Raw genomic sequence first — 25,483 nt, forward strand, 5'->3', positions numbered from 1 at the left:
TTCCCATTTAAAGATGAACAGAAGAGGGAAAAATGGAAATGTGTGCACACACAATGGAGGGATTTTTACTGTGGTGTAAAGATTCTTTGGGTGGGTGTTATCAAGACTTTCATGAGTTCTCTAATGAGAACAAATTGTTTATATTAGCAGTTGAAATATTGTCCCTCTAAAACTCTGTATGTGTGTGTGTGTGTACCTTGCCCTGTACATTGACCTTGAACTCATAGATGGGCATGCCTGTCTCCTGAGATTAAAGGTGTGTACCACCATGACTGAACCTAAATTTAGCTGGATGGGATCTTGCCCCAAGGTCACCACTCCCTTAATTCAATGTAATATTCTTGAACGCAGGATTCAGCTCCATTTCATTCCCTAGTGCCCCTTTAATACTCAAAACGTATATTTTATATTTTCCCACAGTGACACACCTACTCCAACACAGTCATACCTTCTAATCCTGCCACTCCCTGTGCCGAGCATACACAAACCATCACACCATAGTTTCACAGAGCAGCGAGAGCTGGCTGGGCCATTTTGGAGGTCACTTAGTAATCTGAACTGTAATTAAAAATTGTTCTGCCAGGCGTGGTGGTGCATGCCTTTAATCCCAACACTCGGGAAGCAGAATCAGGCGGATTTCTGAGTTCAAGGCCAGCCTGGTCTACAAAGTGAGTTCCAGGACAGCCAGGGCTATACTGAGAAACCCTGTCTCAAAAAAAACAAACAAACAAACAAACAAACAAACAAACAAAACAAAAAAACCAACAACAAAAACCAAACTAAACCAAACCAAAACAAAAAAGTTCCATAAGTCAGTAATTTTGCCTTTCAATGTCTAGCCTAGATAGACTAGATAGATCACAGATATGTAGTAGTGTACCTAAGGAGATGTTTACATGAACAGACAGCAGTGCATAGTGCATAATGTTTAATGTTTGTCTCTAGAAACTAGATAAAACTTTTAAAATTTTCTGTAGCTATTTTCATTAATTGTGATCTGTTTGTATGATACTAATGCAGTTCTCAACTTTCCTAATGCTGCAAGCCTTTAATACAATTCCCCATAATGTGGTGATCCCCAACCATAAAATTATTTTCGTTGCTACCTCATAACTGTAATTTTTCTACTGTTAGGAATCATAATGTAGATATCTGATGTGCATGATGCTTGATATATGACCCTCAAAGGGGTTGCGACCCACATGTTGAAAACTGCTGTCCTAATACTTAAATAAGACATGTTTAATGTATTATTCAGGTGCTTTAAAAGATAAATTTAGAATAGTATGTAAATGTGACATCACATACACTTTATAATTCATATACTAGACTAGTATATATATATATATATATATACATACACACATATATACACACACACACACATATATATATAATATATATATATATACACACATATACACACACACATATATATACACACACACACACACACACACATATATATATATATATATATATATATATATATATATATATATATATATAGTTTTTTTTGAGGCAGGGTTTTTCTGTGTAGCCCTGGCTGTCCTGGAACTCACTTTGTAGACCAGGCTGGCCTCGAACTCAGAATCCACCTGCCTCTGCCTCTGCCTCTGCCTCCCAAGTGCTGGGATTAAAGGCATGCGCCACCACACCGGGCCATACACTAGTATTTTAAGGCAGCAATCTACTATAATTCTATTTTGCACTGTCCCTTGAGAATTTTATGCTGTTTTAATCATATTCACTTGACCTGCCCCAACTCTTTGCTTAACGTGGCAATCTGCAGATACATCCATTTTTTTTCGGCAAGTATGTACACTATAACTTTATTTCTTAAATAAAATATTATTCACTTGTTAATGTTTATGTGTAAGTGCATGCATGAATCATTTGTGCATGGGCATGCCAAATATGCTGCAGATGCATTTGACTGAGCAGCTGGGGAGAACTGCTTTTAGAAACCCACGTTTCCCTGCTCAGGCGCCAACCTCAGCATCTTAACCATCACCTGAACGTGCCTGCGTTCCCCCAGCTCCATGCAGTCCTCTTCTCCATAGCATGGCCTGTGCAATGCAGAGAAGGCTATGGATAAGGCATCATTGCCTGTACCCTGTTTGACCTTTACTTGGCCTGACAGCGTGAACTGTAAGATTGTTTCCTTTGGTAACAAACAGTGCCTGGCAAGGTTAGGGTTGGAATAACCCTCTTATTCTAGATCAACTTTGACTACATAGACAACACACCCAAGAACCTTGAAAACCATGGCTGTATAGGCTGCACCTCAGACCAAAAGGTCAGAATCACTGGAAACGAGTCCAGGTTTCTCTATCTGTGTGATTCCCAGGGTGCTTTCAGCACAACTGCCAATCTTGAACACTTTGCAGCTGGATGATAAAGTTGCCACCAGCTAGCTAAGTAACTGAAAGCCAACTAGTTTCAAAGCACATGACAGTACCAAAGGACTCAGAGACCACCGGTCCTTTGCTCTAGCCAGAATGCTTCCCCTTCAGACAGATGCCAGGCTGACTCCCTGTCTTCCTCAGGTGACAGCCAAATCGCACTGGTCACCACGTTTCATAGTGCATTCTACTCCTAAGCCCTTTTCTGTGGCTTGGCTGCTTCTTGCTAGTGAGTTCTGTCTTTTCCTTTTACAAGGTGGACAGAGAATCAGCTTGTTCCTCTATGTCCTTGGTCATTGCATCTCTTTAAAATAGAAGCTTTCTGAATGCAGGGGACTTTGTTGTCCTCCTTAAGTACCATCAGAGTCTAAAAGGATGACACGTGAGAAGGTGTAGTTGCACACAAATAAGAACCACAGGCAGAAAAGACCTTCTAGATGGCTTGCTTTTCCAACTTTTTCACTGCTCTGAGAATAGCACAGTCTAGAGATGATGTCTAGACAAGAAACTACGTCTAGAAAAGAAACCAACTGACAGTCACAGAGCTGGCGGTGGCTTAACTGTGGCTAGATCCTCCCCTGCCCACTGCAGGCTCCTAAGACAGCCTTGATCCTTTCACAGTCCTGAAGTTTCCTGTCCCAGATGTCCAAAACCTGTTACAAATAGACAGCCTTGGAGCACAGCCTTTGTTTCTGCCCCAGATGTTCAAGTAGAGGACATGATTCACGCTAGACATGGGCAAACCCATTTTGAGATTTGAAAATACCACTAAGTGAGCTATAGAATTGCTCTGATCCTAGAGGCCACATGAAAAAATTTTAGTTTTAACCAGTCTTTTAAAATGGTGTGTGTGTGTGTGTGTGTGTGTGTGTGTGTGTGTGTGGTGTTGTGTTGCTTTCCATAATCTGGGCTGAAATAAAGACGCTGGGAGATCTAGGCTTTGAATTGTGTAAATGAGCCCACTGGTCCCCACACTTTTCAGCAAGATAAGGCCGGCCGGAATGGCGTTTACAGAAGAGCCTGGCTATCTCTCTAGCAATCCGGCTTCTATGCAGGCCCCTTGGTAACAGCCTGGCAAATCCGCAAAAAGAATGCAACTAGCTATACGGTTTGTGTGTGGACTGGGGTGTTAGTATGGCTTCCAAATTGCCTAGCAGGTCATTAATCATAGGCCAAGATAGGCCATCCCAGCAGCCCAGAGTAAAAGCACCCTGGATAATGCCAGCGAAATCATGTTTAACATGCAGCTTTTGGCGGCACAGATATGGAGGGGGAGAGGGAAGGGGAGGAAAAAAGAAAACACATTCCCCTTTTAGGAAAGAAAACTTCTACTTATCTTTGATTTGCATTCAGTCCTCCCTCAATAGTCCTTAAGCCTGTTATTTAATTCATTTTGGTGCCAGGGTTCATCACAAAGCAAAAACCTATGCAGTCTGTGACCTTCAAACCCCCTGTCTTTTCTTGTCAGTTCTATGTCATTTGTGCAGTTGAACTCCACCAATTTGAAATGCTGACCTCTTCCGTAGACAACCGTATTCTCCTTCGGTGAAAGAAAAGCCCCGGGGCCGACAAACCACTCAAGCGGAGATGGCAAGAAAAAAAGTGGTTGACTCGTAAATCAATTTCCACAGCCCACCCAAAACCCACACACACATTGAATTTGTATAAATTTAAAAAAAGATTGCTGAATGGGTTGATGAAGAAGAGGCCTCCAAGAACAAATAAAAAAAAATATGAATTGGAGTCAGGAAGAATGAAGGTGGAAACTCTGTCTCCAGCCAGCTAGAACAGCATGGAGGTCCTTCTTTACACCTGGGCTCTCTGACATTGTTTGAAAGGAAAGCGTTGAACATAGAATGCAGAAGAAAGTAGCTTGTCACTGCCAAAGAGAACAAAGGAGAAGTGTTTGCAGGGAACCAGAAAAATAGGACTTGAGTCATCGAACCTAATTGTTGCTAGTACAAGGCTTGGGGGTATGTATACGACCCAGGTCATAGGTAACTGTGGTGCGAACCTTAAGTGTGGTGCGAACCTTGAGCACCTGAACAGGTGTTTCCCATTGCTAGGCCTTAACTCCCGCCTACTTAAAAGGAAATGTGCAGATTTATGTAACCATTTTTTTTATACTCCCATCATTCTTCAGTTAAGAGTTTTTCCAGTCACTGGCATTCATCAGTTGTATGCACTGCCATTTCATTAAAAATCTATGTGCAACGAAAATCGCCTGTGTGTGCACTTACTAGACACTGGGAACATGAAATACAGTCCCTTCCCAAAATGTCTAACAACTTAGTGTTCAAATAAAATATAAAAGCCACCTCTTACGTGGCAAAAAGTCATGAGACTAGAAATGAGTCTTTCGCTTAGCACATGAGTCTGGTTCCCTTGAACTTTCTCTCTCGCACCCCTTTATTCTCACTACTCGGCTGGTTTCAAGCGAGAAGACGGTTTCCAACTGAGAGTGCATTTCACTATAGGTTATTCTTTCTGTTCCCTCAGCCTCCGGATTCTAAAGAGTTAAAAAGAATAGTTCTCTTCTTGTGCTTGTGAAAATTGAGTTTCCCCATTATGAGGCCCAGTCTAATGAACTCTTTTATTTCAGTTACTCTCCAGACTCATGCAACATTGCTAGACAATTAATGAGGATTCACAAACTGGTATAGCTGAGGAAGATAAAGCCTTGTGGAGTTTCTGGATCCCTTTCATAAGGGCCATTGTTCTCCAAGCTACAAAATGCTCATTGTAAACTCCTGGTGGTCACTATGAAAACTCTCTCTCTCTCTCTCTCTCTCTCTCTCTCTCTCTCTCTCTCTCTCTCTCTTGTGTGTGTGCGCACGCATGCACACACACACACATTCTGTCAGACTATCAAATAAAAGTGACTCTTGAAGTTTGTCAGAATTTGAAACAAAGTTCAAAGTTGCTTTGCTTTGACCATTTCTTCCTCCTAGAGCAAAAAGAAGGAGGAACTCTAAAGAAGTTATGGCATATAGTGAGAGGAGATATAAATAGCAACAAGATATATGCATGTATCAGAGGCGATGGGATTAACTTATTTAAATGGAATCAGGGAAGACTTTTGAGAGAAAATACTGTTTGAGGCAATAGATCTGTAAAGAGAATATTTACATAAAGAGATAAAGATGGGAGAAACAGAATATTTGCTATTTCTGGGGCCAAAGCTCTATCAAAATGGCTGGAGATCGTGGCAAGGATTGTATCCAGGCCAGGTCATCAAAGCCCTTCTTGGACACTCATTAGGATGGGTGTTTCATGAACTCCAGAGTCGTGCTTGTGAGCTTTACCCTGATCTGTCTAGCATGCTGCTTAGGTTCATGCCACAAACTTTCACAGTCACAGACCGAGTAAAGCAGCAGCTACCATGGCCAACGAGATACTACGGAAGTGTCTAAAAACAAGAGAGAGGATAGTATATGGTCCCACATCGGTGGCAGCTATGTAGTCTCTATATTGTTTTTAAAGTATCCTGGTGACCACAGTGTGAAATTATTAATCTAGGCATGACTGCAATAAATAACCTCAAATTTTTCTCTGGTTTCGAGAATTTTGAGACTTCATACAAAAAGCCTTTGGAGTTAATGAAGTTCACTGGACAATAGACAGACAAGAATAAGGAGACTAAGAAAGAAGCAAAGGCCCTGGTAGCAATGATAACTTTCTGAACAAAACCAGAAGTAGTAGGTTCAGGATGCAGTAGCAGAACATAAGAAACCTAAAACTTCCTGGAATCAGAGAAATAATTATTTACATATAATATATATGTAGATATACTACACATATAATATATATAATCCAAGGGAAAACTATAAAGAAGTTAGGGTATATAGTCCAAGGAGAAATAAATAACAACAAAACATAAGCATATTATCAGGGGGAATATTATGTATTTTTTTCTGGATTTTAAATTATATGCTAATATTATTTCCTTCAAACTGCAGATACCTTCACTGACAAATGTCTCTAAATATGAAACCTAATGCCTATAGTCATTAATCTAGGCATGACTGCAATAAATAACCTCAAATTTTCTCTGGTTTCGAGAATTTTGAGACTTCATACAAAAAGCCTTTGGAGTTAGTGATGTTCACTGGAAAATGGATGGAGAAAATGACAAATAACTTGTGTTTCTGGATGAAAATGCTACATGGATGGAAGACACAACAAGACTGGGAGAGCAAATTGGGCATTATTCTTGCAATAAAAATGTTTTTTTTCAGAGCCAAGCAGCTGTCAGTGAGTGTTGGATTAAGACCTTTAGAAATCCTAGGAATGGGGAAAAGGGAAAATTATTGATGTTTATGGCTTTGGCTTTGGCTTCCCAGCATCTGTATAACTCCCCTCAGTTATTAGTAGAGGCTAAGTGTCCATTTTACCAGCATCTTTTACATCTGTGCCAAAACCAGCAAGGGCATCCAGCCCTGCCTGGATGGGGACATGATAGCAAGTAGGACAAAGAAGCAGGGCCAGGAGAACTCGTTGGTGTCACAGTGACATGAAGGGCTATGGCAACCATCCCTTCTGACTGGTGATGCCATTAGCATCTAGTGCCTAGTCCTGGGGTTAGTGCTTGTGCAAACCTTCTTGTCCATAGATAAGAGGCAGCAGAGACTGTAAACAGGACTGAATAGTCTGGGCAATACATAGTTTGGGCTGGCTTGAAGCCTTGTTTTCAAGGCCCATATTCCATCATTGGATTTAGTTAGCATTTAAAGTAATTCTACAATGTAGCTAAAGTTCTTTCTTATTTAGGGACCAAAATTTTGCTTTCTTGTGAACAAGTTTTTAAGTTTCCTTTTCCCTATTTGTACATCAGTTGTGCTTCATAAATCATCTTCACACTCCTCCTTCTCTACCTCTTCCTTCTCCCCCTCCTCCCCCTCCTCCCCCTCCTCCTCCTCCTCTTCTTTTGGCAGTTATGTGCAGTATATTTATATGTCCCCTCAACAGGTGAAGAAGAAACTGGGGCTGTGTGAGGTTAAGCAACCTCTTCAGGTCAACACTAGATAAAAATAGAAAATGCTATTCTACTATGCCAAGCAGGCAGAAGTCTTTTTATTAACATCTTGCTCATTGGTTTACTTAGGAATTAAATGAATCACTTATTTTCAAAGCCAGCAGAGGCAAGGGCTCTGCTAATCCTTACCAGCGTCATCTTTTCTTGTCCCTTTTATTCCTGTCCAGGTGGCTTTAGTTTTTCATTTGAAAATGTCATCTCCACGTCATTAGCAATGTGGTGCTACCTGACAGTAGGCAGGCTCATCCCCAGGCCATATGGCTGAGTTGAATCTACATGGTCACGGTGTAATCCCGTTGAAATGGTTTCCCTTTTCAATCAAAACCGAATTTCACACTCTACGAAGATGGGGACAGCTCTTGTCTTCCCGGGAGTAATATAGATCTCCCCAGGCAGCCAAGGCCAATGGAAATGGCTTTCTTCTCCAGGCTAGCAGCATGTGGGGGAGCAGGGCTGGGAGGTCAACTTGAATGGGAAGAAGCTTGGAGGGGAGGGGGAGGAAACACTAGGGAATCAGATCCAAAGCAAAAATCTCTCCATTCAGCTTCTATGGATGATTACCAAGAATGGTCAACCCAAGTAACTTGGCAAAATAAATTTATGGAATATATATGAACCATTTTTTGGGATAGGTGGCTTTTCTAAATGGCTGGAAGGTGACATTTCTAGAGGTAATTATTTGGTATATTACCCCCCCTACACACACACACACACACACACACACACAGGTTGAGATGACAAGCTGCCCACGTGCTGATCTTCAACCCAAGGCATCTAAGTTGTTTAAAGGCCTTGTAAATGCTAAGCAAACCTCTCCTCCCATTTATTCTAATGTGTCCCATTCTAGTTACCAGTGTGAGAGTTACTGATCTGAGTAAATGTGACCCCCAAAGTCAACACCTCTAGTGCAGTAAGACAAGCAGAAGGAAATGATATAGCTCTTCTGCTTCTTCGGCACATTTGTCGTGGCGATTTCATATTTGATTGTATGTTAAGATTTTCTGTGTCACATAAGGACATCCTCACACAAGTACCCACTGTACATTGAGCATATGTGCTTTTCTCAATAAGCAAACACCAACTGGCAACATTGTTTAAAAATCGGCAATATGCAATGATTTGCGTGGAAGTTGATACAGTGCTGATGGAGTCATGATAGATTCAACCTTTCTGAATCCCGGAGGAGAAAACAAATTCAGTTCCCTGTGACAATGCAGTTTTCCTTCTTATAGTTTTGTCCTGAGGATAGAATGAAATTGGTTATAAAGGTTTCCATGGGTTCATACGTAGGACATAGCAAAAGAGGAAGAGAAAGAAGTCTCTGCAAAAAATAGATAATATTACCCCGAATTCAATCACCATTTAAAGTCTCATTATAGATGTTTATAAATATATAATCACTAGAATTTGAATTTCTATCTTAGCATACCAACTGTGGGGGATGGGATCAGGGGAATCTTCTGCTCTATCATACTCTGGTATTTTTGGACAGACTCTGGGAAAGTGTTTGTGGATTTAATAATGAATCGAGTAAACATATTATAAAAGTGATAGACAATGTTATTTTGTGAAGCTGTCAGATATTGTCTGTTTTCATGAGATAATGACTATGTCTTCTTTGTACTTATGTATCATTATATATTACGAATACATTCCAACCTACATCATCATTTTAAAAGATGGAATACAGGTCCTTGAAGATGGCTCAGAAGATAAAAAGCATTTACAACTGAGCCTAAGAACCTGAGTTTGAGTTTCAGGCCCTACATGAGAAAGAAAGAATACTCCTGCAAGTTGTCATCTAACTTCATACTATGGCACATGTACAACAGGCCAACACATACCCACAAAATAAATGTAATAGAAATTGTGGAAATACCAGTTGTCTTAGTCAGGGTTTCTATTCCAGCACAAATATCATGACCAAGAAGCAAGCCCAGTGATGGTCCCACCCACAAGGGGCAATTCCCCCCTTGATCTCTAATTGAGAAAATGCCTTACAGCTGGAGGCATTTCCCCAACTGAAACTCCTTTCTCTGTGATAACTCCAGCCTGTGTCAAGTTGACACAAAACCAGCCAGTGTACCAGCCATCATTAAAGATGCTTCCTCTGGCATCAGGTGGGAAAAATACAGAGACCCAAAACTAGACAGTGTGAGAGACCTTGGAACACTCACCTCTAAATGGGATATGTGCATCCAATGAGCCCTTGGAGCTCAGAAAACCCTGCAGAAGAGGAGTCAGAAGGAATGTAAGAGCCAGAGGGGAAGGAGGACACCAAGATAACAAGGCCTTCTAAATCAACATGAGCAAAACTCATATAACCTCACACACGCATACTGTAGCAGCATGAGCAGGGCTTGTACGGGTCTGCACCCGGTCCTCTGTGTTCATATTAAGGCTTCCAGTTTTGTATCTTTATGGGATTCCTGAGTATGCAAATGAGTGTGTCTCTGATTCTTGTGCCTTCTCTTGGGCTCTTTTCTTTCTGTCGGTTTGTCCTATCTATCTCCAATGTGACAGTTTTTGCTTTATCTTATTATATTTTATTTTGACATATTTTCTAAAAAGGAATGGATGAATGAATAAATGAACGAATGAGAGAAAATGTAGCCACGGTGGTAAAGGTTAACAACAGAATCTGTCATTATACCTACTGAGAGAAGAAAAGTTCATGTTCTCCAGTAGAGTGACAATGGCTATATCAACTACTCCAGGACAGCTGGAGTTCAGGAGTTCAGGAGTAGTAGACCAACAGATATAATAGGCTTCACAGCTTTTTGTGTGCTTCTATTTGGTTACAGTTTGGTTGGTTTGGGGGGAGGATTATTTTGTTTTCTTGGTTTGGGGTAATTATTTGTAATGAGTTTTTGTTATTTTGAAAAAGGGCATGAAGTTGGGCTGGGGAGGGAGAGGAAAAAAGCCTGGAAGGATTGAGGGGAGGGGAAGAATATGATTAAATATATTTAAATATTAAGATTATTTTAAATACTCAAAAATTCAATAGTATTTTTTGAATTACATATAATTTTGAGAACACACAAATAATTATGTAAGCCAATATTTTAAAGTTTCAACTAGCTTCATATATTTAGTGTTATTAAAATTTTCTACAAAAAAAAATACTCCTTGCTGTCTGTTTTGAACTGGTCTGATTTTTTTTCCCTCATAAGCAAGTACCCAGGATTATATCAGAACTAGACATGTTGTCATTTTTAGAAGATCTCTGGCAATAGATGAGCTATTCACAGATGTCACACAGTACATGTCCCTAGCTTAGGTACCTAGTAAATGAGGGTGACATTGCTGAGAGAGGGAGACCAGCATAAGTCGGCCACCTTCTAGGTTCCCTGCTTCCAAATGACGTATCCTCCAAGAAGCAGGCATGACCCTAGGAAGAGGAGGTATGAGGAAGCCTTAGTCCTGAAGCAGACCTGGCCTGGTTTCATCTTCCCAGGGCTCAAACATTTGGTCACTGTGGTTGCTCAAGGGTTTCAAATAGCAAAGAACTTGCCACTAGTTTGCCTGTCCCAGGATGGACATGATTCTTCAAACTCTCTGGTATCCATTTAAGATGTCCTAGGTAAAATGCCTGTGTGGGAGGGGCCAAGGTCTTAACTCAGGAGGACAACTTTTCTTTCAAACATTACTATAATCTGAGAGTATTCAGACGCTAGCTATATTTTCTTAAAGCAGGCTCTCATGCCTCTATCCCACCATTATTTTGGCCAACAGATGATGTGTGGTCAATCTGAAATGCAAAGACACTTTCCTGAATGAGGAGAGGAGGAGGAGGAGGAAGAGGAGGAGGAGGAGGAGGAGGAGGAGGAAGAGGGGGAGGGGAGAGAGGGGTGGGGGAGAGAGAGCAGATTAGTCCTGATATCCAGAAACTAAAACATTACACAGTGAATTGGTATAAGACTGAGAAGATGAACACTTTGGCACAATTATCAAGCATGCACGGGGTTATAAATGGTAGCTCTGTTTACCCTCTTCTGTTTGTATTGATGTTTGGAAACTGAAATAACTGATCTGTAGGTAGAATCAGATCTATAGGCAGGCAGATCAGCTAAGCTGGGCACCTTCTAGGTTACCTAAAGCTACTGATGCAGATCCTGGAGTTTAGGGAACAAAGCTAAAAGATGTCACCAGTGTAATGGGAATAGCACTGACCTCCTAAGTCTCCGTGTATAGTTTTCTGAAATGCTTCCTCCTGATGCCTACGGAGGACATCTACAATCTGACCCACTCTAAAACGTGAAGAGGGTAAGGATTTCAAAAGGAAGCAGGAGTAACAGCTGTTTCAAATGAAATGCCCAGTGTTCATTTTCCCCTAGCAAAGTAGTCCCATCATGGGGCTTCAGTATTCTCTTCCATGAAATGGGTTGACAATGACCTACCTGCCTTGCAAAGTAAGCAAGGAACAAGAACAACAACAAATACAGGAAGTCACTGACTGATTCTTGTCTTGGAAGCATTCCCTAATACTCCAGCCACAATTTCGGCTTTAACTTGAATAGTGTTGGCAGTGTGAATACCACAGAACAGTGGCACCACAGTAACATTCTTTGTCACTCAGCATGTCATTTAACATGTGTGTTTCGTAGATGCTGTTGTGTGCATGCATAGAACATGCTTTCTTGATACATAAAAGTGCAAGGTTGACTCTTAATTTCATTTGCCACTGCAAATGAGCATCTTTCTTGAGCATCTACGATGAGAAGCATATTCTCAGGGTTTATTTGTCTCTGGCTTCACCACAGTCCTTGCATAGAACTATTATTACCTCCACTCATTGCAAATGGGGATTCGCGTGATAGCTGGTGATCTCTGGAATCCCACTTGGATCTCTCAACTCAGAATCAAGTATCCACCAGAACAAAATTATCCTCAGAGGAGATCCCAATGATCTTTCTGAAGAGTTCCTCTCTCTCTACCTCTCTTTCTTTCTTCTTTCCTTTCCTTTCACAAGTTCATAACATCCTGTGCCAAATCCTATTCTAAACCAGGGAATATCCTCAATTCGTTAGTCAGCTTCTTCCTTGCCAGGACAAAACACTGGATAGAAACAAGGTAAAGAAAGGTTTTTCCTGGCTCATGGTTTTATGAATCCCAGTCTGTCCTGACAAGGAAGGCATGGTGGGAGGACTAACTTTGTCTAGGGCAACAGGGCATGATGCCCACAAACAGGAAACACAACTGAGTCAGAAGTGAGTAGCCTTTAACTCTGAGCCACCACCTTCTATCTGCTTGACCCGCCCTGTCCCCAAAGCTTCATAACCCTCCCAAACAGGACCACTCAGTAGGAGGCCCAGAATACAAGCACATTTTCCCACGGTGGGGACACTCTTACTTTCAAACCATGACACCCGGGACAGCACGGAAGATGGCTAAGAACATGCCTATGTCCTGGTGATGCTTTCAGAAACTCGTGTGTGCAGTGTATTGCCCCCTTTATCTTAGTACAGAAACAAGAAGCTGGGTTATGTTGGAAAGCCTATAGAATTTGGAGTTGGCAAACCTGAGTTTAGAGTCTGTCTCTGTCACCACCTGTAGCTGTGGCCAGGGATAAGTCATATCGCGTCTCTGTGACATACGGTTTTACACCTAGAAGATAATACTAATATACACCATATGCTATCATTAATACGTGGTCTTACGGGACGGCTTCAATCATAAACAAAATACGATGTCTGGCGCTTGAAATACACTCAGTAAATGTGATGGTCCACACCTTTAACTCTAGCACTGGAAGGCAGAGACAGGCAGATCTTTGTGAGTTCAAGGCCAGCCTGGGCTGCATTAAGAATTCCAGAACAGCCAGGGCTACACAGAGAGACCCAGTCTCAAGGGTTGGGGAAGGGGATGAACAAGACAAAGGAAAAATATATAGTCTTTCATACATATTTTAATCTTCCCTTTATAAAACAAACAGGGCTCTCTCAGCTTCCCTGAGCAAGAGCTGTCTACTTACAGGACCCTACTGTGACCTCTCCCTGGCACCTTGAGGAGAAAGCAGAAGCCAGTGACAACCCACACACCTAGGCTCTAACCAAAACAACACTCCTGCGAACCCCAGCTCCTTTGGCTTGCAAATCTTTGCTCCTTTGGCTGGCGACTTCAAGGGGTGGAGGGCCAATTCGCCATGGCGGTTTGTCCGTGCAGCATGTCTGACAGGCTGGGCGAGGAAGGCGTTAATGTTTTCTGACAGGCGACCTCTAATTGTGGGAGCTTTTCTTCTGGGGCTTTCTGTGAAATTCTGACTTAGGCAAGCAGCATAAGAAGGGCTAGGGCATTGAGCAAGGGCTTGCCCTACACTGAGCTGGGGAGCTTGGGGTGGGAGTGGGGGTAAGGGTGGGGGTGGGGGTGGCCCAGGATTATTCATGAAGACTTTTCAGCTGGTTTTGTCTTTTAACTAACCTTTGAGTTTGATCAGAGGGCTGGCCGGCCTCCCTTTCTCCAAAAGCCCTGCTGGCACCTGGACAATGGAGACAGACTGTTTTTCTAGTAAAGAAAGATAGCTGGGGTGGGTGGGAGGGGGACAAGGGCTAGCTGTGTGGAGTCTGAGGGGAGGGGACAGGCTACCATTACTTCTGTCTGGGTCTTCTGGATAGGAAAGGTTGTTGACAGAATTCTCAGCCCCCCCAACACTGAGACCACAGTCCTGTCTGCTGCCTCTCCCCTCTCAACAACTCTATCTCAGTGGATGCACACAGTGGTCTGATTTTCCCCATTGGCGTCTCAAGTGCCAGGTTTTTCTGCAGCAGTCTTCTCTTGCTCCCTCTTCCCGTCCACCCCACTTTCTTTCAAAGGGCTTATTGGCTGGAAGCCACTCTAATTTAGAAAAGTGTGATTTTGCTGTTGAGATTTTACACCGGAAATGGTGGGAGGCGGGGAGATAAAGAATAAGTGAGAGGAGGATGGAGAAAGAAGGAAAGAAGAGGTGGAGTCGATAAGGACAGTTCCAGAAAGACGTAGCTGAGGTGGTTTGGTCCTGGAACAGCAGAAGGACAGGTCCATAGGTCTTTTCACAGGGACAGGGGTTGGAGAGATAGATGGTCACTATGTGCCTTTGCTTCTGGCAAGTGGGGTGCTTTTTGTCTCCTGCATCCATTTCCGGTGCTGGACAGTTGAGACTCAGGACCCAAACCTCTACACTCACTTTGTAGAATGTGACTCCCTTAAAGGAGCATGGTTTGGCGGCTTTCCTCCAGCTCATCCCCAAAATAGCCCAATAGCCATCGCATCAAAAGTGGCTTTGTGAGAGGCTGGCCGCCTGCAGAGGGGCGCACGCCAGACGTTCTGGGAGTTTTTCCCACTGGGCTCTGCAACCTCTCTTCTTCATTTTCGGCGCCCTTCTTCATTTCTTCCCCTCCCTTTCCTCTCTCTCCTCTTCGTCTTTCCAATCTCTCCTTTTCCTTTCCCTCTCTCTACTGTCTCCCTTAACCTAATTCATTCAAAGTGGGCCTCACCTTCTACCTATTCTTCCTCCTCACGCCCCCCATCCCGGCTCCTTGCGAACGGGTTCCCAGTCTGATCTCCTTTTACCTGGGCCCCTACCTCCCTTCCCCACGCCCTCTGGATCAGGTAGCCCCGCAAGTACCCAGCGCGCGCAGTTGACAGCGGACGCATGCCTGCAGCCAATCAACGCCCGGATGCGCAGCGGCTTGAATAAATCATTAAGCCCGACACGCGCTCAGGGCTAGCGCTGCACACTGCAACTTGCTTCCTGCCATTAACCTACACACCCTCTTTTGTAACAACCTAATCTTGCATACAAAAGAAGAACGCATATAACTCGGACCCGCGCTAGAGCCAAGCCAATCTCACATGCAGCAGAGAAAGAGCATTGGGGGGGGGGGGCAGGAAATCTATTTGCTTCCCTACCGTTGCCTGCATAACCTGGAATTTCTGCGAGAAATTTGAAAACAGTCATGTCTTAGCCCAAGAGTGGAGGGACGTTCAGAGAGACTTTAAAGCCATAACGAAGGGGAAATGCACACGGTCATTGGTTTTAGTACGTGGAAAAAGGACTTAAATCTTAGTGGTCTTTTTTTTTTAAAGCTGCATATATTGACGATTCAATCTATGACAATAAAGTCCTAGAGATACTGGCTATTTACTAGCATCTCATCATTGCCCATCCCCCTTTAAATAAGTGCTTACTAGTTCACGTAGCCATGTGACCATGAGGCTTGTGGGTGGCTCCACCTGCCTCAGCTTTTGCTCACCTTACCTAGCACCAACTCTCTACCGAGCTCAAAAAGATCAACCTGAAAGAGGTCGGTTGAAAGACAGCCATTGGCATCTCTGAGACCCTTTCTTTAGTATTCATCCTTATTAAAGCTATATTCTACTCCACTGCCATCAAATGTGTAACTAACTTCTTTTCCAAACTTGCAGGTCTAAAGAGATGAAGTAAGATTTTCAGAGATGATGTTGAAGAGAGTTTGTGTCAACCTTAGAAAGACTCCTACTTGAGAACCCTGAAAAATCTCACACAAAAGTCCATTTGATCATGAGGCACAATGGTTAAGAAGCAGTCGTGGGCAGAAGAGGATTTGCCCCGTAAGGGGCAGATGAGAAGAGTTAGTAAAGAGACAGAAATACATATGGGTGAGGGCAAGTGAGCCTGGAAGGGCAACACCTGAGCAGTAGAGACCAGTAAAAATGGGAAACCACAGTTAGTAGCCTCTGAGCCTGCAAGAGGAAAGATTGTTATTGAACATTAAAACGTTGTATCTGTGGCAGAAACAACAGTTGACAAAAACTGTGGCCTTGGACCAAGGAGCCTCCACTTCCAGAGCAAGTGAATAAGAGAATATGGATTCCCCAAACCCGTCTCTCTTCCTAACTCTGAACCCTTTTCTGGGGGCCTCTCCCTGGCCAAACCTAGCAGGAAAGCCAGAGATCTCTGGTAATGAACTCTATGGTAGCTTGCTAAGTAAGACATGGGGCAGAAAAAGACAGAGGCTAACTCTGAGGATTAAAGGTAACAGAATGTGACACATCAGTAGAACACTGCAGATTACCTGGATTCTTTTCTCTAAACAATTGTTTTCAGGCACTACGGTGTTGATAATAAACAAGACAGAGAAGGTCCTTGTTCCTGGGCATGGCACTTACTTCTGCATACACGGCAAGTCACAGTGCCGTCACGCAAAAACAAAACAAAACAAAACAAAACAACAACAAAAAAAAACAAAACAAAAAAAACAAAAAAACAAAAAACAAAAAAAACAAAAAACAAAAATCAAAAACCACAAGAATGTTCACATTCGTGGTTAAATCCGAGGAAGAAACAGAGGGGTAGATAACTGGCAGGTGAAGACTGGGTGATGAGGACTGCTTCTTGTGGGGATCATCCGAGCTGGAGTTTCTAAGAAGCTTTGATTCTTCTTTAACTCTTGGATACTGTTCTGTGTGGATAGTTGGTACAAATTCAGTCCCAACAGCGATGTATGCAGGTTTGGTTAGTTACGTAGAGTGGGAAACAAAAATCATGCAGGCATAATATATGTATTGGTCTCGTAATTTCTACCATAAGGCTAGTTATCAGATTCCCGTGTATGGTTTAACGGACTTTCTATGGATACTGAGGAATCAGGTTGTTCCTTCCCTGGGCACTAATGTCCCTGTGGGAAGGTAGAGTGGGAAAGGATGCTTCTGCCTCCTATACTGTAAGTCATCCCTACTCTCCTTTGAAATTCGGGGGAGAAGACAGCAAAATAGCTTTTTTTCCCCATTGCCTGGTGGGTCTACCTGGACCATTCTCCGTTCATAGGCTCTTACTTGCAATGTTAAAAGACTGAATTTGAGAGGGGAGGCAAGTGGCCTAGTAGCTCTCCATCCCAGGCTCAGAGGAGGAGCTACGCAGCCAGCTCCAGTGCTAGCTAGTGCTCCTCCTCTCTCCCTCCCGCCCTCCCCTTTTCTTTCCTTCCCTCCTTTCTCACTCCACGCCCCAGCTCCCCTCCTCTATTTCAGGCAGATTTCAGATTTTCAGCCTTAACTAGTGGTCTTGATCTCCAGGCTGTTTACAGAATAGGTAAGATCTCTCAGTCAATAACACAAACCAAGTCTTCCCCAGAGTGCCCCCCCCAGGCTTAAAATGGGGTGGAGGGCGCACGATTGCTGGCCGCTGGGGTCTACATTTTGTATTTCGCTGACAGCCCTAAGCCCGCCGCGCAGCCAATGGGCAGCGGTGATTTATGGAGCTGACTAATGCTGACTGAATGCGGCCTGTCAGAGCTCTGTGAATGGCTTCCCTTCGCTGCACAAGCCCCGGCTTTGTGTTGCTAAGCGATTAGAGCAGATGTAATGAGATTTTGCCCATTCCTAGCTTCGGCAAAATTGTGTGTGTGTGTGTGTGTGTGTGTGTGTGTGTGTGTGTGTGTGTGTGTGTTTTGTGAATTTTTGGAGTTTGCCTTCACATTGTGGCAAACAATCCGCTAACTTTACCCAGAGTTTAACCGAGTCTTGATATTTCCCATTCAGAAACGGGTAAAAGAACACCTGTCCTTACAGGCAAAAGAAGAAGAAGGAGGAGGAAAAAAATCCCTTTTGTAGGGTTTGAAACATTATCCTAATGTTATATTCATAGCCATAAATGACTTGCAACACTTTCTTTGCATACCTTAGGCAGCTAAATCAAATGGAACAGGAACGGGAACGGGGGAGCGGGGGCGGGGCGCCTAGCTCTGGTCTTTCAAATAAGATAAAACACAAAAGCCACTACTACAGAAGCCCTGCTTCCCCCAAGTAAGCTCTAAATTGGCCCACTGCTGGCAGAAAGTCCGATTATTTATGGCGATGGGGAATTTACTGATTTTTTCCCCTTAATTACGCCCATCTCTATGAAAGGGACTGAAGCCTCCATGCGCATTCTATAGAGGGTCATTTAGCAAAATGACATCAGACGCCATGGCATGCTGCACGCATAGCGGCTTTTTTTTCTTAAAGGTTATTCTGTGCCACTAAATGGTATAGATATACCAACACAGACTAGATTTTTAACTCTGGAAGACGTGCCTGCTCCTCGCTCTTTGTTGGGTTTTGTAAGATGCATTTTGCGCCTGGCTTTCCGCTTGGCTGGAGACACGCAAACTGAATCTACAAGTGATGCAGGCAGCGAGCAAGGAGCCTGCGAGAGGCCGAGTAGGATTCTAATCACGTCCTTGCTAACTGACAAGAAGCAAGCCAGCCAAAAAACCCACCAATTTCTTTTTGAATCTTGGTAATTGGGTACTTTTACACGCTGCTCACGCTATTGGGATGGAGTCACCGGCTTAGATAGGCCAGTGTCTCAAAGCGACCACACATTTGTACTACATTTACATATTAAAGTCTAATTCCTTCTGCAAGGAATTTGTATCCTATGGACCTTTTGCTTTAAATTGGGATGGAAAGTGTGTGTGTGTGTGTGTGTGTGTGTGTGTGTGTATATATATATATATATATATATATATATATATATAGAGAGAGAGAGAGAGAGAGAGAGAGAGAAGAAAGGAAGTGCCTGGAACCCTATCCCTGGAGTTTGTTTGTAGAGAGGGAGACCTAGTCCAAGCAACAGCTTTCAGCACCTTCCAGGGACCCAGGCCTAGACTAACTCAGATCTCCTAGCATTTGGTTCCCATCTCCTTATAAATATATCCTCAAATGAGCTGAGTGGAAATGAGATGAAAAGCATCTCTTCCTAGGCTACTGTTTGGAGATTTGTTAAAAACGCATAGTGTATGGTGAGATGATGTAGCCACGTATTACCATGTATTTCCCTAGGAGCTGTAGACATGCATGGGGAATGGAAGAGAAGAGCCCCCTCCCACCCCCCACTTGCTCCCACAATCCTCATAAAGATACTGCAGCAGTAGGACCAGCTGAAGCACTTATCTCTCTCAGTTCCACCACTGTATACCCTTGGCACCACCCTCCCCTTTGGGTATTTTGATAGCTTAGCCAGCAGCAGCAGCAGCAGCAGCAGCAGCAGCAGCAGCAGCAGCAGCAACAGAGCCAAAGAAGACATAGAGGCAGCTGATCATTCTCTCTCTTCTTTTTATATAAAAAAGGAAAAAGTTTTATTACAAAACTAGTTTGTATAAAACAGGGTTATACACTTTTTTTTGTAAGTTTGTAATAAAACAGTAAGGGGTGGGTGTGGGGGGGAAAGGCAGTGGTAGAAACTTCCAAAAGGCAACCTATGGGAACCAACGGGCTGCCACTTTGCGTTTGGACAGTAGCTGCATAAACTTTTGTTCTTCTTGAACAGTTTTTTTTTAATAACATCATTAATACATTAACCACGTTTCTGTGAAGTAAGACACATTGGTGCTGAAGTCATTCTGGTGGCATTTAGATCTCACCTATGAGGAGAGTTCTTTCCAAAACCACACTGGGGATGGGGGTGGGGATGGCAGTTGTAAGATGAACTACACATCTAAAGTACGCAGAGGTAATCTCATTACATGTTAAAGTATCAAGATATACACATTTTTAAACCATTTGTACAAAACTTCTATAAATTTTCTCTCTCTCTTTTTCTTATGTACAAAAATATCTTAATATATCCCCAAACTGGTTAGGATAGATACAAATAGATTTTTTTCTTATAATAAAAAAATTCACAAAGATTGGAAGCATTCTATGAAGAAAACAGAAGCAAAGACCATAGGAAGGTGATGTGGGGTTTGGGGAGGAGGCCACCAGGAGAGGGAAAGGCTGTCCAAGAACTGGCTGGTTGGCGTTGCTTCATTGGAGGCAAATGTCCATAGATCGCTGGAATGGGGGTGACTGAGGAAAGACATCAACTCAGTTTCAGGGGGCTAAGACAGCTCTGACAGAGAGTGGTAGGTGAAGGCACTTGCACATGCGCGCTTCCAGCCCTGCCTGTTAGTGGTTGGGAGTTAATATAGTGTGTGTGTGTGTGTGTGTGTGTGTGTGTGTGTGTGTGTGTGTGTGTGTGTGTGTGTGAAGCTCTTGCTCCAGGAAAGGAACCCATTTGTGACTCGGGCTTGGGTTCAGACACCAGTCACTCTTCTCATGTCTGGAAATGATGGGAATTCAGAGATGCTGTTGGAGCCCACCCCTGTTGGCTGAGAACATTGCATCTTAGTCAAGGTGCCCCTGGAGGTTGACTGTCTGGTTTGTTTGTTGCATTTCTTCTTCTTTTTTTCCCCTTGTTTTTCTGCCTCCCCATTTGACATCATTGGCGAGAAACACTAAAGATGCAGGATCTGCTGCCACCCTGTAACAGAAACAAGAGAGGTTAGTGTGAATTTGAAGGGGTGTGGTAGAAGCTATTCAGGCTTGGAGAATCTGTCAGGTAAAACATCTCTTTGGACAAAGTCCCAGGACTCAATACGCAGGGTCTCTATGCCTCACCTCGACCTTCTGTTCTTGGAAACTTGGGCAAAGCCACTCTCAGGGTCCAAGACTGAAGTTAACACACTAGCACTTGAGATAGACAAACTAACCTCCCCTCACCCCTGGGTTCCTGGAGACAGCCCCTATCTTCCATGAACTCCCCCCTCCACCCCCCAAAAGAAAAAGGGACCCAGTCAAGAAAGGCTCTGCTCATCCCCACATGAAGCTTACCTGCTTCCAAAGTCCATTCCCAGTAGGGCCTGGCAGGTCCTCAGAACCAGTTGGTAAAGTCCAGCAGCTCTTGTTCCTCTGGGCTAAGAGGGTCGTAGGATCCCTCGTCGGAGGAGTAGGACGAGACCGGAGAACCCGCCATAGAGTTCAAGTCATTGGAGTAGTTGGGGGAGATTGTGGGCGACAGGACGCCCGCCTGAAAGGCAGCGCTCACCGCGTCGTGCTCGTCCAGCAGCTGCTGCAGAGCGCGAATGTACTCGACCGCCGAGCGCAGCGTCTCCACCTTGCTCATCTTCTTGTTGGCCGCGCCGTTGGGGACATGCTCCCGGAGGGTGGCAAAGCCCAGGTTGACCAACTTGACCCGGTTGCGCTCGCGCTCGTTGCGGCGCGCCACGGCGGCCGGCTGCTGCTGTGGCAGGCTGTAGCCGAAGCCGCTGAAGTTGAGCCGGCGTTTGCAGCGCATCAGTTCCGGAGAGGACGAGCGCTGGCGCTTGACCTGCTTGGCCGCTGACTTGTGACCGCCCCCTGAGGGCTGGCTGTCGGCCACCGGGCTCAGCTGCGGCGCCTGCTGCGGCGGCGCCTGCGGCTGTTGCTGCTGCGCGCTCTGAGCTGCCGCGGCCGCTGCCGCTGCCGCTGCCGCCGCGGTCGCAAAGAAACAGGCTGCGGGAGGCAGGAAGGGCTGCGGGGGCTGCGGCTGCTGGCCGGCTCCGCTCTCCATCTTGCCAGAGCTCTCCATGCCGGGCCAAACTGTCGCGGGGGAGAAGGAGTTGGGGACGCAGGGTGCGCAGAGCGCTTGAAGGAAGCCGGGCTGAGAAGCAAGGATCAAAGAGGGGCGAAGAAAAAGGAGAGGGGAGAAACGAGCCCCGGGGGAAAGTTAAAGGGGAAGAAACGCGCAGAAGGAGGCAGAGTTGTCAGGCTGCAGCGGAGGAAGGTGCCTGGGCGATCGTCTTCCCTCTGCGCCGCCTCCTCCCTCCCCTCCTCCCGCCGCGGTTGGCTTCGGGAGCCTCGCGTGGCGCTCGCGTGTGCGGCCGCCGCCGGCGCCTTCTCGGTTTTAAAAGAGGAAAGGGAAAAGGAAAGCAGCCGCAAAAGTCAGCGCGGAGCGCACTCTGCCAGGTCGAGCTGCTCCCGGGCTGTGCTCTCTTGCGCCCGCTCTCCCTTGCTCCAGCCTGGGCTTGAGCCTGCTTCTGGGATTATTTGGTTGAACCCCCTTTCTTTCTAATTGCTCTCTCGTCCCCCCCAATTCGCCCTCCCTAACCGGCTCCCAGCCCGTACGCCTTCCACGTTCCCTGGCCAGAAGTGAGAGACTGCTGGGCGGCTGCGGTGCGGCCGCCTTTTCAATGGGACACCCAGCCCCACGCGCAGCCCTGGCCCCGCCTCGCCCCCCACTCCCCGCTGCTGCAGCGAGCGGCTGCAGCCCCCACTACCCCTCCTCTTCCCCCACCTCCTCAGCTCCCTCCCTCTCGCCCTCCCCCCTCCTCCAGTTGCCCGCTCCCGCTCCTTGCAAACTCTCCATTCAGCCGGGTTTGTTGTTGCAGTGCGTGCGCCCGGCGCGTGCCGGACTCCCGGCTGAATAAACAGGCCGCGCGCTCGGGGCGGTGGCTCTGGGAGCCAGGGGGTGACTCTAGAAATGGGGGTCTTTTTTACAAAGGGGGGAATGACTCCTGGACTTGGGGTGCCTAGGTGGAAAATCTGGAGGGAAAATCTGGAGGGAAAAGTGTCTTTGGAGTCTCCTGAGAACTTGAAAGAAAATTCAGGGAAGGGTTTAGGCAGACAAAGTGGCAAAGGGAACTCTTGGAAGTGTAGAGCTGGGCTTCTGCTCCCCCCTTTCTTCTCTCCGCAGTAACTCCGGTGGATTCTTTGTGACCCTAAAAAAATAAAATGTTTGCCATTAGGTTTAGGAAGGTAGGAGGGGAGAGCGTTTGCACACTAGTGAGCAAAGTATTGGTCTCTCACTGTATGAGAACTTGAGTCCTCTCACTAGCTTTGTGGTCTCAGTAAGTTGTACCCTGTCTGAGCAGCCTTTCCCTCTGCAGCCATATGGGGTTGCCACTGCTGTTCCATTCAGCTTCAAGGATTGGATGTGCTGGGCACAACTCGCTAAGGGTGGGAAGGATAGGGAGTCATGAACAGGATAGGTTGACAGTTCCCTAAAAAGCTGAGGCAGGAGATAAGTTGGAGGCTAGCTTTTGTGAGACACCCCTCAACTTTAAAAACGGTGTGTGTGTGTGTGTGTGTGTGTGTGTGTGTGTGTGTGTGTGTGTTCGTGCTCGCTCACTGACAGGTGGCTGTGCAGAGGCGCGATTATTGTGGTCAGTGGTGTGGGGAAGTGTATGCAGGAAGGCACTCAGGGTTATCTGTTTCTGGCCCTCTATAACAGCCCGCCACTCCTCTGAAAGATGCTTGTTAGACGCTATGGGAAAGGAGGGCATTCTGGGATATTTCAAATCTTCTGGAGAAAGAAGCTGTGGTCTGTGTGGAATAAAGGGTGACTAGATTTGAACTAACTGAAAGACTTCCCTCCTTGTCCCGCCCTGTCTCAGGCGCCTTGGAGGCCTTGGCGCAGCCTCTATCCCGCCCCAGGCGTGTGCCTGGCGGACCTGTGGCAGGCGACTGGGAGCGGAGCCCGCTGAGGCCGTGTGCTGGCACCGCGAGAGAAGGGGAGGTGCCTGCAGCGGTCACCGGGCTGCTGGGACAGTGCCTGCCCAGGCACATTCCCGGGCCCTCGGGCTGGCACTCTCTGTCCGAACCCAGTCCAGCTTAGAAAAGCAAAGCACTGCAGGCAAAGGTCTCAGACTGCTCTGGTGCACCCTGGGGTAGTCTCTGGTCGGGTCTACACAGGCAGAACTAGGCGGAGGGCACTCTTCTGGTAGTTTTGTCCAGAAGTCCCCAGGTCTGATCAAGGACTGGAGTTCAGTAATGATTATGGTGAAGTACTAGGATAATGGCTTCTAGTTATCTTATCGTCGTTATTATTATTTTAATCATGATCCGGAGCCATTTTTAAGTGTCTCATTGCATAGCCTAAGCTGGCCTCGAGAGCTCTTGACAATCTTCCAACCTTAGCCTCCCCAGTTCCGAGAATATGAGCGAGCATTGGTCACCACTTCTGGCTGGAAGAATTGCTTCTAGCTGAGTTTCTTTTTGTGGAGATGGGTCATTCTAGAGTCCACAAGGATGACCCAGAGAGATGTCCTAGACATGAGTGGCTATTTAAGAGTATTCTTAGAGTAATAGTGGTACTTCCTAAGTGGCTCAGACACACATGTTGCCTTGGCTTTCTCTTGGTAGGAGAATAGGTTTGGGGAGCACGGGATGTAGCCAGGCCAATTCTGTGATTCCCCCCCCCCAGCCCCCCACCCCACCCCTTCTGGAAGTCTGTTTCCTTACCTGCCCCACAGCTCCCCCACACTCCCCACAGAGCAGAGACTGTGGAATGAGGCTGGATCCATGACATCATTCTCAAACAGCCACCTAGGAAACAAGTTGTGAGAGAGTGTAGTGTGTATGCCATCTTTGTATCAAAACTACTAAATGTCTGAGGTGCTTTGTGAAGAGAAAGGATTCATCTAAGCTCACAGTGTTAGACATTTTAATTCGAGATCAATTGGCCCCTTTGTTCTGAACCTGTGTGAAATGGCATACCATGGATGAAATACATAGATGAGCAAAGCTACTTGCTTTGTGGCCAGGGGGAAAAGGGAGAGTAAGAGAGGAGTTTTGGTTGTTTTTCTTGTCAATTTGACACACCTAGACGAATCTGGGGAAGTATAATCTTAACTGAGAAAAATGCCTCTGTCAGATTGTCAATTTATAAGTTTATGAGGGATGTTTGTTTGTTTGTATTAATGATAGATGTGGAAGAGCCCAATTCACTGTGGGCAATGTTACCCCTGGGTGAGTGGCCTTGGGTGAGAGGCTGAGCAAGCCATGAGGAGGGAACAAGCCAGTAAGCAGTATTTCTCCTTGGCTTCTGCATTGGTTCCTGCCTGGAGGTCCTGTCCTGGATTTTCCTTCCTGGTGAGCCCTAGTGGTTATTTTATTGCTGTAAAATAAATTTAACCCTTCCCTTACCAAGCTGCTTTTGGTCATGGTCTTTATCATAGCAATAGGTCCCAGGTACAATGTCGTGATGGCCTGACCATGTTGTTTTGGGGGGATGCAGGGAGGGCTCTAAAACTTTGGGTTGGAAAAGCCATTGGGTGTTCAGAGCCCAGTGCACTGTGGGAACATGAAGGATGGCTGAAAGAGATGCAGATGATGGAAACCTGGTGTTGTAGTCAGAGTTTCTATTCCTGCACAAACATCATGACCAAAAAGCAAGTTGGGGAGGAAAGGGTTTATTCAGCTTACACTTCCATACTGCTGTTCATCACCAAGGAAGTCAGGACTGGAACTCAAGCAGGTCAGAAAGCAGGACCTGATGCAGAGGCCATGGAGGGGTGTTCTTTACTGG

The 25,483-nt window shown here is 45.3% G+C and overlaps 1 protein-coding gene across 1 annotated transcript; it reads right to left on the reverse strand.

Annotated features, from left to right (window-relative positions):
* Positions 1 to 20,460: 20,460 nt before the first annotated feature.
* Ascl1 (achaete-scute family bHLH transcription factor 1) lies at positions 20,461 to 22,328 on the reverse strand. Its single transcript, XM_021175309.2, has 2 exons — positions 21,031 to 22,328; positions 20,461 to 20,680 (listed from the first exon to the last, which is right to left on the reverse strand). Exon 1 carries the CDS (start codon positions 21,764 to 21,766, stop codon positions 21,071 to 21,073), a length of 696 nt encoding a protein of 231 aa, XP_021030968.1. The 5' UTR covers positions 21,767 to 22,328; the 3' UTR covers positions 20,461 to 20,680; positions 21,031 to 21,070.
* Positions 22,329 to 25,483: the final 3,155 nt, after the last annotated feature.

This window comes from Mus caroli, chromosome 10, assembly GCF_900094665.2.
Source record: "Mus caroli chromosome 10, CAROLI_EIJ_v1.1, whole genome shotgun sequence".
Classification (NCBI taxonomy): Eukaryota; Metazoa; Chordata; class Mammalia; order Rodentia; family Muridae; genus Mus; species Mus caroli.

Bases quoted from the DNA above. Each gene is read 5' to 3' on its own strand.
- Ascl1 (XM_021175309.2), bottom strand. From the start codon at position 21,766: ATGGAGAGCTCTGGCAAGATGGAGAGCGGAGCCGGCCAGCAGCCGCAG.